The sequence below is a fragment of the Artemia franciscana genome, chromosome 19, assembly GCF_032884065.1.
Source record: "Artemia franciscana chromosome 19, ASM3288406v1, whole genome shotgun sequence".
NCBI classification, from domain to species: Eukaryota; Metazoa; Arthropoda; class Branchiopoda; order Anostraca; family Artemiidae; genus Artemia; species Artemia franciscana.
In genome coordinates, this window is record NC_088881.1 from 17,103,916 (window position 1) to 17,117,566 (window position 13,651).

General features: G+C 34.2%; 1 protein-coding gene across 1 annotated transcript in view; it reads left to right on the forward strand.

Annotated features, from left to right (window-relative positions):
• Nucleotides 1-11,657, forward strand: part of LOC136039352 (platelet glycoprotein 4-like) — a 40,932-nt gene extending 29,275 nt beyond the window's left edge. The window contains exons 6-9 of the mRNA XM_065723013.1: nucleotides 454-641; nucleotides 4,413-4,531; nucleotides 6,973-7,101; nucleotides 11,484-11,657. Of these exons, the coding sequence (XP_065579085.1) occupies nucleotides 454-641; nucleotides 4,413-4,531; nucleotides 6,973-7,101; nucleotides 11,484-11,636 (589 nt within the window). The 3' untranslated portion in view covers nucleotides 11,637-11,657. The remainder of the gene's footprint in view (nucleotides 1-453; nucleotides 642-4,412; nucleotides 4,532-6,972; nucleotides 7,102-11,483) is intronic.
• Nucleotides 11,658-13,651: the final 1,994 nt, after the last annotated feature.

Sequence of the window (13,651 nt, forward strand, 5' to 3'; positions counted from 1 at the left end):
AGTAAGAAGCAACACTAAACTCAAAATGAACAGATATTATTCTGTATGCGAGTTCCCCTCTCCTGAATGCCTGGCTATTCAGGCTGTATTGTGACTTTTTGTCCCAGTTCTTTAAGAACGATCCATGAAACACAAGTTTATTCATAATAAAAACTTTTAAAGGTTCTTAAATACTTTAGCTTGAAGAGCGAGGTATAAGGTAACCCCTTCATATACGGTATAATTTCTGCTCGCTATAGGTCTTAATGTTGGTTCTTACTTTCAGTTGAGAACACTTTTTTTATTATTTAATCATCAATCAAATAGCCCAAAAACTTTATTAATTGCAACATAATTTTTGTAGCTTGTAACACAAGGTTAAACAAGCTACACATCATTAATTTATTTTTCAAATATTCATAAACCAAATGATACATATGCATACGCTACATGAATAATATGTATTTGGTTTAGGTCAGTTTTCTTGGAGTATGAAAGAGACACAACTTACAAGGGCATTAATGTGAAGAGATTTGTTTTGTCACCAAATGTTGGAGAGTCAGCTCTTATATATCCAGAAAATATATGTTTTTGCTCGAACATAAGTGATACATCTACATGTCTCCAGGCTCCTGCAACACCAGTAGATAGATGTCAGTACGGTAAAATATATTATTTTTTTTCACTGATTATGATAAACTACTCAGTTTGAATTTTGAGAGACATTATATAGACTCGTTTTGACATTCTGAATCATATATAGCGACATGTTTAGGTTAGCAGCAATCAATTACAATACATTTAGCTATAGCAACAACAGGTGAAAAACAAATATAAGGAAAATATAGAAAATTTACAGTTTATCCATTTTTTAATATATTACCTCATTGTATTTGCCATTGCTTTTCTAATGGTACTAGAACAGGCGGTTAAAAGTTGTACAACAGGCTTTTATCTATAATTTTCCTTGACAAAAGATATTGAGCTAATTAAATACTTTTCTTGTAATCTTAATGCAAAATTGCTTCTCTGAACTGCTTGGTGCTCTGTGGGCAGAGGCAGTTTAGGCAGGGGGGAGGGGTTGAGGAGCAGAATGGTCTCTTGTCCCAAGAATAAAAATTTCAAATAAATAATCAACCATTTATATCCATTTTGCAATTTAGAATACTGATTAATACCAATTGATTGTGTTTTTGAAAACCAATCGGTTCCCCATTCGACTTTCTTTCCCCGAAAGTTGCAAAAGAGGCTTTATCGTAGAAATCCTAGCTCAGCCCCCCTCCTTGCTAATGCATGGATATAGCCGTAGCTTACATGCATAATTTTGCTGATTTCGTTGCTTTTCAGTATTTCCTGCACTTATTTCTCATGAAGTTGGTTCATAATTTCATTTAGGGTGAAAATGAGAGGGGGAAGGGAGGCATCTATTCATATACTTACTACTATATATGAAAAGACTTTTGAATGGGGAATCAAACGTTTTAGCACTTTTTTTAATTATTCTAGCTTGTTTAGAATTTGTTCTGCTGAGTCACCTTTTCAGCAAGGTCGTCCCCCAGGCCACTAAGTGCGTCCTCAAGCGTTGGTCAGAAATATGCCCTCCAGACACATAGAGCACCTCCGGGGAGAAGGAGGCACAGACAAAGGAGGGACCCAGATCCTTGTGATACATACTTGAAACTGGGGTACCCTTGCCCGTGGGTCACAAATACCGATAGAGGAAGAAGAAGACGTATAATAAATTCGCTCTACAGGGCCCATCAGCATATGGACATTCTCGTCAGTTACGAACCTTCTTCAAGCAATGGCTTAAACTATATGGTGCGTAAGATTACCATCATGGGAAGATTCTGTTTAGGAGGACAACTGCGGAAGATCTAGAACTATGAACAGAGGCCTGCGTAACGTGGGGAAGAGGAATGGTTCACCTGCAGCACTCATTGAGCAAACGACCGATTGCCTGAGGAACCGTCAGTCAAGAAATACCAATGAAACACTTTATAATGAATTTAGATTGTTCTTAACAACTTTCCTAGCCGAAAATAACTTGTGATTGGGCGAGATTTCAATGCAAGGATAAAACCCCATTATAGCCTAGCATAACATAGAAGTATCAGTCCAAACGAACGCGGAGAGTGATACTTGGATGGCACGAGATTGCTTAAGTTTACATTATCGATCAAGTTATTCCTCCTAGACATTTTTTCCGTAGACAGCAGCATAGGGCCAAGGGCTTAACTTTGGGCCCTTCCTTTACACAGATTGAAAATCATTGCATGACTGTGATTTCACAAAGGTGTACAAGGTCACCTTTAATAAAATAAAATTTAGCCATGAAGACTTTTTTACGCTGTCCATCTACACATTTTGACGTCCTTATCCCTTCAGCTACATATGTCATGTTGCTCTAGAGGCATTTTTCGATTTTCAGGATTTCAGGGTCTCTGATCACTTTTGTTTATCACAATGAGTGCTCATCTCAGAATTTACAATCGAGTGAATCTTTCCCCAAGTTTTTACCATAGCCCGCTCTATATGATGATCCCTGGAAGAAAACAGCAATAATAATATTACATAAGAGGCACTTCATTCTTTACTAATTCAAAAGCTATTGCATTAACTATGATAAACTTTAGTAGTACTAATTTCATAATTATTTTTACTCTTCAGAATCTCACTGAAATCACTAGTCTTGAAATTAAAATAAAAAATTTGATTGCATTAGGATCAAACATTTCATGGCAATGAACTGTAAATGAGGAGTGGCCCGGCTGAATATTAACCAAAACTAAAAAAAAAAAAAAAAACGGAGGTTTGATACCAATAGATACATCAAAAGATTTGGATTTTTATGCGAATTTAATATATATATATATATGTTTCATCAAGTTTAGTTTTACCCATCAAGAGCTACGAGCCTGAGAATATCTGCCTTATTTTCGAAACTAGAAGGAAACACCCCCTAAAAGGCATAGAATCTGAAGGAAAATCACACCATCAGATGCGGCGTATCAAAGAATCCTCCTGTAGAGGTTTCAAGCTCCAATCCGGAAAAACGTGGAATTTTTTTTTCTCAGAAGAAAGATGTTTTTTATTTGTTTTTTTTTCAGGGGTGATCCTATTGACCCAGCTTACCTAGAATATCGCAAGGGGGCTCATTCGAACGGAAGTTCTAGTGTCCTTTTAAGTGGTAAAAAAATTGGAGAGTGACTAGGCCCCCTTCCACGCTAATTTTTACGTAATACAAAAAATACGAATATAGAAGTTCGTTTCGTAAGTCATTTTGTAAGTCAATTCGTACATTTTTACTAATAAAAACGTTCGTAAAAATTATAATTTCTAGTTGCCTTTTTAAGTAACCGAAAAATTGGAGGGCAAAAAGGCCTCCTACCCCACCGCTTTTTTCTCAAAATCGTCCTATCAAAACTACAAGAAAGTCATATAGCCACAAAAAATTAATATGCAAATTTCGTTTTAATTATTCATGGGCGGAGAGCCGGAATTAAAACATGTATTAATTCAAAAAAGTTTAGAAATTTAATAAAAAAACAATTTTTTCCAACTGAAAGTAAGGAGCGACATTAAAACTTAAAACGAACAGAAATTACTCCCTATATGAAAGGGGTTGTCCCCTTCTCAACGCCTCGCTCTTTACGATGAATTTTGAGTCTTTGTCACTACTCTACTTTTCAAAACAATAAAAAAAATTGCGTAAGGAGCGGAGCGCTGAGGAGGGAACAGCCCCTTTCATATACGGAGTAATTTCTGTTCGTTTTAAGTTTTAATACTGCTCCTTACTTTCAGTTGAAAAAACTTGTTTTTATATTAATTGGAGTCAAAACTACTTCTGCCCATGATAGGACAACACTTTTTAGATGACTTAAAAGTAAAAGCTGTAAAGTTTCCAGCAAAACCAGTATACTGGTCTTCGGTTAAATTAAACAGATATTTCAGTTGAATGTAGGATCTCTATAAGTTCAAACTGAGCATCCAAATGTTACAGCATTATTCAGTTAGTAGGGGACGTTTCTCCAAGGAAGTTGCAGTCCTTTTGGAAGTTGTTGAATTAAACTATCTGCAAATAAAATTTATTGTTTTTTATTTTCATTTTTCTCAAATTTCCACGTTTAAGTTATCACGATAACGGTAAAAAAATATGGACCTAAACTAGGCTATCGGACTTAGAGCGCTTTTGAAAATTAAGTAATCTTTAACCTATTGTGACATCAAACTCAGTTGCTATTCATTTTAGAATCGCTTTTCAGGCCGCATATGTGGTGGGCTGAAGCCTAAAATTCCTTGAAGCAACAGTAACCATGTATTAAACTCCTACCAGTTTTTATTTTTGTTTTTCTTCAAGCTAGTTTCATATTGTACTTCTAGTTAATTCAATTGATGACCTATCTTGATTTTTAAATGTACATGTTTTTTAGGAGCACCAATAGTAGGTTCTACCGCTCATTTCTTTGACGGTGATGGTTACTACTTGGGACTGCTGGAAGGTCTTTCGACGCCCAATATATCACATCAGACTTATGCAGAGATAGAACCTGTAAGATATATATGTTTTATTCAGTACTGGATGAACCAGTCAGCCATATAAATCAATTGCAAAGGATCCCTGTATATCTAGGGTGCGCTGAAATTAATTTTTTTATCTTGTGAACATTCGAATTGGTCAAAGCAGTCGAAGTAACTACTTAGGATCGAACTGCTAACTGCACTGTGAAAAAAAAATTTGGCATTTTCTTATTTACTAAGGCTATAGTTTGGATACAAATTAACAAATGGCAAAGCGCAACCTTGGTAAGAAATATGTTTAAGTGGAAATTCAATTTTTTTTTTAATTGATGTTATACTAATTACATTAGTTCATTTCCTGTAAAAAAATCTAGTTTACTTTGTAAAGATGATACCATTTGAAAGTTCAATTTAAATTTTACCAAACAGTCTTATTATAAAAAAACATTTTGTTTGCTCGCAAAGTACTGAAAAGGACAAGTTTGGTTACACCAGGATTTATAGAGGGGAAAAACTTACTGATATCAAATTTAGAAAAAGATAAAATGTGGAAAGATTTTACACCAAAAAATTCCCTGACAGTGACAAGGTCATTAAAAATATTATAAAAAATAAAAATCATTTGCTGATGTAATTAACGAAAAGGACTCCCATTTTTTAACAAAGAGGAACACTATTTTATTGACTCCTCTATTAAATTGAGAAACTCAGATAAGTGATATATAGTCATGATTTTTTTTTGGAAACTCAACGTTTACATATTTCCATTACGCTATAAATTGTAGTGAATTTTAGTTTATTCCAGCGGTTAATTATATTACACAGTTTCAATATCAATTAATAGAACATACATGAAAAGTGGAATGCTTAACTTTACTGATAGCGGCAAACCGTCTTCCAAATCTTGATAGTTTGGTTTTACTACCTAATTCAAATAAACAGTTTCGGTGTTTAATATAAGAAGGAATATGAAATGTCAAAGGCAATTATGTGCATTTTTTCGTGAGAACCTCTACTTGATAAAGTACATTCTGGGATAGAAGAACTATTTTACCACATACTACGAAACAAGTGCTAATATAAAAAAATACCCGAAACGTTTTGATCAAAAAGTAATAATTATGTTGTAAAATTTTATTCACAATGTTTAAGAAGGAGAATTAAAAAACAATTTCATGCAGCTCATGGCCGGGGTAACACTGACCATAAGAAAGAAAAGAGGCTGATGATGTGTATACAAACTTAAAACACTTAGGTGCGGCGAAATGGTTCATAGTCAGCTGCAGATCAACAGCTCAAAAAAAAAAAAAAAAAAAAAAAAAAAACAAGCCAAACTAGCCAATAAATAATGTAGCGCCATGTTTTGTTCCTCCCATGTTATGCAAGAGACAGTATTCCTTGGTCACTCGAATTCTATCATCTAGAAACTCTAATAAGCTGCTAATATTCTCTTTATTCTTGAAATGGTAAGTAATTTAGTCAAACAGTGAAGCCAATGAGCCCAAAGACCCTTCTCAATACCCTGTGATTTTTTACCATCAAACTTGCGATTTTTCAAGCTCTTGAACAAAAAGTAAAGAGCGATATTGTAACTTAAAAGGTCATTAATAGACTCATACAACAAGCAGAACCCAAAACAAACATAATTACTGTGAACGAAGAAATGAAACCCAAAATAAACGAAGTTTCACCGAACAATGAAGTACAAATTAAGATGAACCAAAATTTTTAAGAAAAGTGTGGCACAGCCATAAACAAACTTTATGGATGCAGCTGAAGTTAAAAGAAAGTAGCCTACATGAATCTTAGATAAAACAAAAAGCTGGCGCTTGATTTAATTATAAGCTGAACAAACAACAAAGCTACAAATATTTTCCGTCAAGTTAAAGAAATGATCTAACAATCAATATTTTGTGTTTCAAGTTCTCATTTCTTTTAGAGGGACTTGAATTCATCATTTTCAGTGGAATAAATTTTCAACATGGTAAAAACGAATATGAGTATGCCAAGTTGGCTTGGGTACAATGATCCTGTTTCACCTAAACTAATGTATTCAAAAATCTTTGAATGATTTAGATTTCAAAAAGATGAAGCATACCTCCCTTTCAACGAATATTTGTGCATAGAGCCTTTATTGTTTAAATGGGCTATTTACATAATCTGGGGCTATTTCAGCTACTTATTGACGGATCACTTCTTTCTTGGTTACCTAGTTTTTAGGATTTTCGACCATTTTAGTTGAAACTAGGAAACTAAAAATAACATTAATACACGTGAGACAAGCCGCTCTGTACAAAATCAACATTAACACGCTGACTAAGAATGCTAATAGTTTATTTTTTGCTTGTTATATATCCTTGTTTTGCTCATTCAACTCCAATTTTCATGAAATTTTTTGTGCATAACCCTGACTTTTGTTGTATACTGGAACAAGAGAGAAAATGTCTTAATTATGCCCTATTTACGTTGCAGATTACAGGAGCACCTTTTTCCGCTGCAAAGAGAGCCCAAGTAAATATCGACTTACAAGCCTATGGTAGACTACAGCAGCTTCAAAATATTTCCAGCAAAATTATATTTCCAATGCTCTGGTTCGAAGAAGTAAGTAATTAAAAATGTTGTTTTGGTTTCTATTCAGTAATTAAAGTTAAAAAAGGAATCTTTTAAATGAAAGTAAAACCTCAAAATTTATAATAATAAAAACTACCCTATTTAAAATCAGAGCAGCCACCACTCTCTCTTTCAATAAAGTTCAACAAGTCCTTTCGTGGAAGAACATTAGAAAGAAAAAAATATGGCAAATTTGCAACTAAAAGTATTTTATTTACCAATTGCCTTTGAAAGCAATTGGACTGAAAATTATATTATTGAAAGCAAACGTAAGTAAATAAGCCATATAATTTTTGAACAAGTGTAACCTTTCGTTCCCATTGATTCAACTTACATCTAACGCGAAACGGCAAGAGGATAGCGGCTGCAGAACAATCGCAGAAAAGTTCACATAAATACGATTCACAGTAGCCGTTGAAGCGCAAAAAATATTATTAGATATTTGAACAACAGGAATAGGCTAAATCAAGCTCTAGAGACCAACAAATATTCAAAGAGCTAAATTATATTAGCTCAGGCTAGCTATACCTAATTGCAAACGCAATTCTTATCTTCTATTATAATTTCTTTGGAAACACCCCTTCGGCAGCTGAGGATTAAAATCTTACACTAAAGGACAGAACCCACTAGTTCTTTGTCAAATATTAATGGTAACTTCTGATAAACATAATTAGATCCTCTGTTACTTGCAACTTGTAGTTCTAAAAAGCTTTCAGTTCAGAATAACGGACGCAATTTTCAGCAGCTCAGTAGAAATATTGTTTAACTACGTGTTTAGATAGTGTTTAACTACGCAATAATGTATAGCCGTTGAATGTACAGTCAATTTGTATGGACTATATTTACTTTTAGGGACTAATGCGGTGATGCACGGAACTATACTAACTGGATGGTTATAAAAATAGTTTTACGCTTGTCTATCTTGGGATTATTGCTTGGCCGCACTTTAAACCTATTTGGACCAAAACTGTTGTTTTGTGAAACCATAAGGCAAAAACAGGCACTTCTTAGAAAAACAAGCGTTACAGTCCATTACAGCCAAAAATATAAAAATGTGTTGAACAACTTCTAATTATTGATATAAAAACCGAATTCTTTTGATGTATGTGTTGTGAAAATCCTAGTTTTTAGAGTTCCAATTTCCATTGATAAAGGTTGTTCTTCACCAAAGGTTCGTCCCTACGAACAGTTCAATCTACACAACATTTAACAATCTAAGGAAAATATAAGTTTTTGTTAACAAAAACTAATCAATTTCTATTGGGAAGGATAGCTCTTCACTTAGAATCTGTTGCCACATACTGTTTGATGTACACCACGTATATTACCATTTTAAGGAATAAATAATTCCGGATAAAAAGCGGTAAAATTGGTGCAAACAGAATTACTGGCTTTCATATAAAGTGAATATACCACTCGATGCCTTTTTTATGCTCTTTACAAATATAATAATCGCTTCTACCGCAAATTCAGATTTAAGCACTTTTTGACCTCTTTAAAATGACCTATATATGGGGTCATTACAAATCTGTAATAGTTTAGAAACAAATTTGGGCTATATATTTGCACATCAGGGGAGTGGGAGTTAAGCATAGTATATATTAAATACGTGCTGTTTTTTTTATGTGTTTGTGCACATCGAATTTTAATGAGAAGAGAAATCACCAGAGCAACAGCACAAACACATACAAAAAATACAGCAATGGTTAGTTTCCGTATTTAATATATGCTATGCTTTACCCCCACCCCCTGATGTGCAAATATATAGCCCAAATTTGTTTCTAAACTATTACAGATTTGTAATGACCCCATATATAGGTCATTTTTAAGAGGCCACAAAGCGCTTAAATCTGAATTTACGGTAGAAGGGATCATTATATTTGTAAACAGCATTAAAAAAAGGCATCGAGTGGTATATTCACTTTATATGAAATCCAGTAATACTGTTTGCACCAATTTTACCTAAAAAGCTAATCACGTCTTTTACTCATAGTTTTTGGATTCGGATTTCTGGATTAACTCAATACTTGATTTTTTTTTATCAAAGAGTCCTTTTCACTTAACTAAATGATATTCAGCGCATTCGATTCTGAATCTTAATTAATAGCTGTTAAAAACTCAGGTTCCAGCCACTCCAGGTCTGCAATGAATGAGGATGGCAGAAAATGTTTGCATGGTCGTCTTGTGCGCACCGTGTTGTCTATGTGACAATCCCAGTAAGAAAAAGAAACATATCATGTTTTTTTTTAAAGTAAATCCTCCGTTTTATTCACATCTATTTTATTTTAACAAAGATCCAACCCTTCCTAATGTGGCCATTGCTTGGAAACCTGCTGCATTATTAAGTTCCAATTCGTATATAATTGATAGCGAATCTGAGTTGTTTTTTAGAATGATTTTGTTTTCTTTTATTTTTAATTGGTTCGTACTGAGGCGATGATACTTACTATGATAGATATGGGTAAAAGAATATACGGTTTCTTCAAATTCTAGTTTCTACACCATATTTTCAGACCAGTTATTTGATCAGCTAAAGACCGAATGCTCAAGTCATGATCTTACCATTAACGTAGCCAAGTCGAAGATAATTCGTTTCAACCCTCTGAAGCGGAATATAGATATGCCTCTAGTCCCTTTCCCGATTGTGAACGAAACAAAAATCTTAGAAGTAACTTTCACTAGTGACTGTAGTTTCAGTGCCCATATTAATTCAACCGTCCACAAGACTAATGCAAGCCTTCAGACACTTACCAAAATGAGGCGTTTTGGGTGTGATACTAAAAGCCTTCTCCATGCCTACACGTGTTATGTTCGCCCGTTGCTCGAGTACGCATGCCCGGTGTGGGGTCCATCTGCTATCCGCACAGCGTACCTACTACGCGACATAGAGTGCGTCCAGAAAAGAGCAACAAGGATTTTACTCCGAGACCGTGGCATACCCTACGATCAAGCCCTCGCTAAATTAAATTTATCTCCATTTGAAGTCCGGCTGGAACACCTTATTCACCAATTTGGAAAATTCATCCTAGCCAATAAGAGCCACCGATCTTTACTACCCGAACCATCCCCTCCCAATAGCCGAACTCGATTACGAAATAAACTTGTACCCCCTAAAGTACGAACCAATCGATACGCAAACTCATTTGTGCCTTTTTTCACATCAGTTTTTAATGCTGAGTTGCAGTGTGTGATTTTTGTTTAAATGTATGATTTTTGTGAAAAAACTGAATTTAGCTCTATGCTACGATAGTTTTTAAATATACCGATCTCTCTCTCTCTCTCTCTCTCTCATTTACGCTTAATAACTGAAAAACTATTGAAATTCAAAATAATTTTTAATCCTGAAAAAGCAAAAGTATAAGAACTCCAGAACCACCAATTTCCCCAAAAATACTGATAGTATATATTTTACTTTTATAACCCCTAGATTACGCTTTTATTCCACTAACTGAATTAACCTGCCCTTTTAAAAAAATGAAAAAAAGTATTTTTCTTTTTTTGTGGAAATAATCAGAAAACAATAATGCAACACGAAAGTGCTTAAACCACAAGTGTTTATCAACATTATTTGACATAGAATGAATAGCATTGGATAAAAATTATCACCACTATCCATAGATTTTAGAAATGTACATGTTGTGTGACATTCACTACGAATCTACTATTTTTTTCTTAGGAAATGTATTACAAATCTTGTAAGCCAGCGACCGGCACAGTTTTTAGCCTTCCATATTCTAATCTTTCAGAATCACTTGAAGATTCAGTGCAAAGTAAATGGATCACTTTGTACTCTGAATCATACTGAAGAAGAGTATAAAACAGACGGAACTAATATAGAAAAATACAGCAACCTTAAAATGCGATATGGGACGAATCGTTTGAGCTTTCGAAGTATTCACACGTTTTGTGATAATCTTCGATGTGTCGAAGAAAGGCAACAATAATCTTCTTCATGAGGATGCAGTACGACTATTTCTGTATTTTCAACGTTAAGGTAGTTTCAAGCGAACTCCAGGGTTGCTATTGATATTAGTCTTGGTTTCGGCAATTGCCACAGAAAAACCAGAAGGCTCAAATTGTATGCGTATCTTTGTTTTTAATCTCCAATACAACTCTTCTATCAGACGCTCGAGACCATATAATTTTATAAGTTCTTGTTTCTTAATCGAAGGTTTCTGAAAAATTGAAGATTAGTCGTGAAAAATCGAAAAGTAGAACCAGCAAAATTGTCTGGCTAACTTTAAATGTGTGTTTATATTGAGATTGCTTTACAAGAGGAATAATTTTCTGGCTTTTGTTCGTATTCTAAGTTCGGAAAACTATATTCTAACGTATTGGCATTTTTAGCTACTTTAACTTTTTACCTTTTCCAGGGGGCCGATCTTCCAGACGAAATAATTGAAGCCTATCGTAAAGAAGTCCTCGTACCCCTTCAAGCTATAGAAGGCGTTCGATGGGCTCTTGTCAGCCTTGGAATTTTACTTGTTTTAGCCGCCATTTTTATTTTTATATTTAAAAGAAATTAAGAATATACACATGCTGTAAAACTTGACTACACTTAAAAACATGAGGAAACATTACTAATTTGCACATACAAGATATGGTGAATCTTGAAGAAGAGGCAAAAGCAGAAGCTTTTAAGAAGGCAAATACTTGAAGGAATTTACACTTTTTTATATGATTAAGATAAAAAAAACATGTCTTTTTTGGGAATGCGGAATTATTATGAATGATATAAACATTTAATTTTTTTTAACTCGTTTTTTTTAAATCTTGCTTACTTTGGTATCTCTAAGACAAGCTCCTCTATTCTAATGCTATTTTTGAATGTAAACAACAAATTTCACATAAACAATGAATTTTATCTCCGCCAATATCTGGTGTATTGTTTATGTCTTTCAGCAAAAGTCTAAATTTTGACAAATCCCCAGATTAACAATTTTATGGTAGAGGTGTAAAATATGGAAGTAAAAGTGTCTACTGAGTTTTTGTCATAAAATCTACAACTGTGAAAATATTAATTTCAAAGTTTTCAAATGTTTTCTGGCAGCAAAAAAAAAAAAGACAAGTTATTTGACAAATTTAACTCTAATTAACTTTTAAATTAATTTTTCCTTTCAATCAATTTGATGGTTCATCTGTTTTCCAGCAGCGAAACATTTTTTGTCTATTGCTCGCATACCAATTTTTTATCGATCAAAAAATACTTGAGTTGAGGCTAATGTCAGTGCTACAAGTTTCGTAGTTGGTCGAAGTTTACCATTCCTCAATTAAAGTCGTGTCCGTCTTTCTGGAAATCATGGAAAATTTTTTTAGAAGTCACCCTCCAGGAACGTTCTAAATTTATCTGTATGGAACTATTTAATATTAATGCCTTCAGAAAGAAAATGTGTACACAGGCTAATTTCATTTCATGTAACTTTTCATTTGAAATTATCCCTACTGCAGTGGTTTCAGAAAGGAGAGCTTTTACCGCAGCAGCTTATATTCATCAGGTCTGGTTCAGTACAAGCAATTCAGAATATTGTTTTTGTTAGTGACATAGATATTCACATCCCAGCTCTTTTTCATTTCGTGGTGAACCTAGCAACCATTTTCGGGCTTTTCCTAATGTTTCAGCCCGAATCAAAACCTTTGGGGTTATATATAAAAAAAAAAAACACTAATAATCGCTTTGAATGTTTTAGTCTTTGCGAAACCAGCTTTTTTTTGCTCTAGACAAAACAGAACCGTCTGCTCTACACCAGAAGGATTTAGAAACAGTGTTGAACTGTTGTCTTCAACCAAAACCAAGTATATCATTCAAAGTAAGGTTTTTCTATTGGATAGAGTTTGACCAAGGATAGAGGAGGGTGTGTGTGTGAGGAAGACTAACAAAGTAAAGCAGAGAAATTAAAAGAGATTTTTGCCAAATTTGCTACGTATAAGATGAAAAATGACCTGATCAGGGTCAATTTTCCGAGATATCTGAGTCAATAATGATATGTGTAGCTAAGAACGTTACAGAAAAACCAGTTCTAAAGATAGACGAAGAAGAGATGATGCACGCTTTTCAGAGAAGGTTGATCGTTATTTTAGGCATATATTTTACTAAATAGACTCCAAACCATGTATTTTATGAGCGAAAGAGTTCAATGCTACTCAGTATGCGTATTATGAAAAGACAACTTTGGCGGCTTGTCCTCAACATGGACCAACCTATCGTATCACTAATATAGCTCTGTTAAGGTAAAAAGAGATGCAACACAAGGAGGTGAAAATCTACCACAACACAAGGGAGGTGAAGGTGAACACCTTTCACCTAACATAAGGGAGGTGAAGGAAAGGCAGGATAGCTCAGATTAGTCTGACATGATTCTTATGAAAAATGACTTAAATCTTCAAGGATTTCAAGGGAGACGGCCAAAGCTAAAGCTCTGTAGGTTGGGATGGAGGAAGAGTCCTTGCCTGAGAGCTGGATTCGTAAGGCGGCTTAACACTGCGACGAACTTCTAGCAAAACCAGTTACTAGTAATATTGTACTTCACACAAAAATAAATAT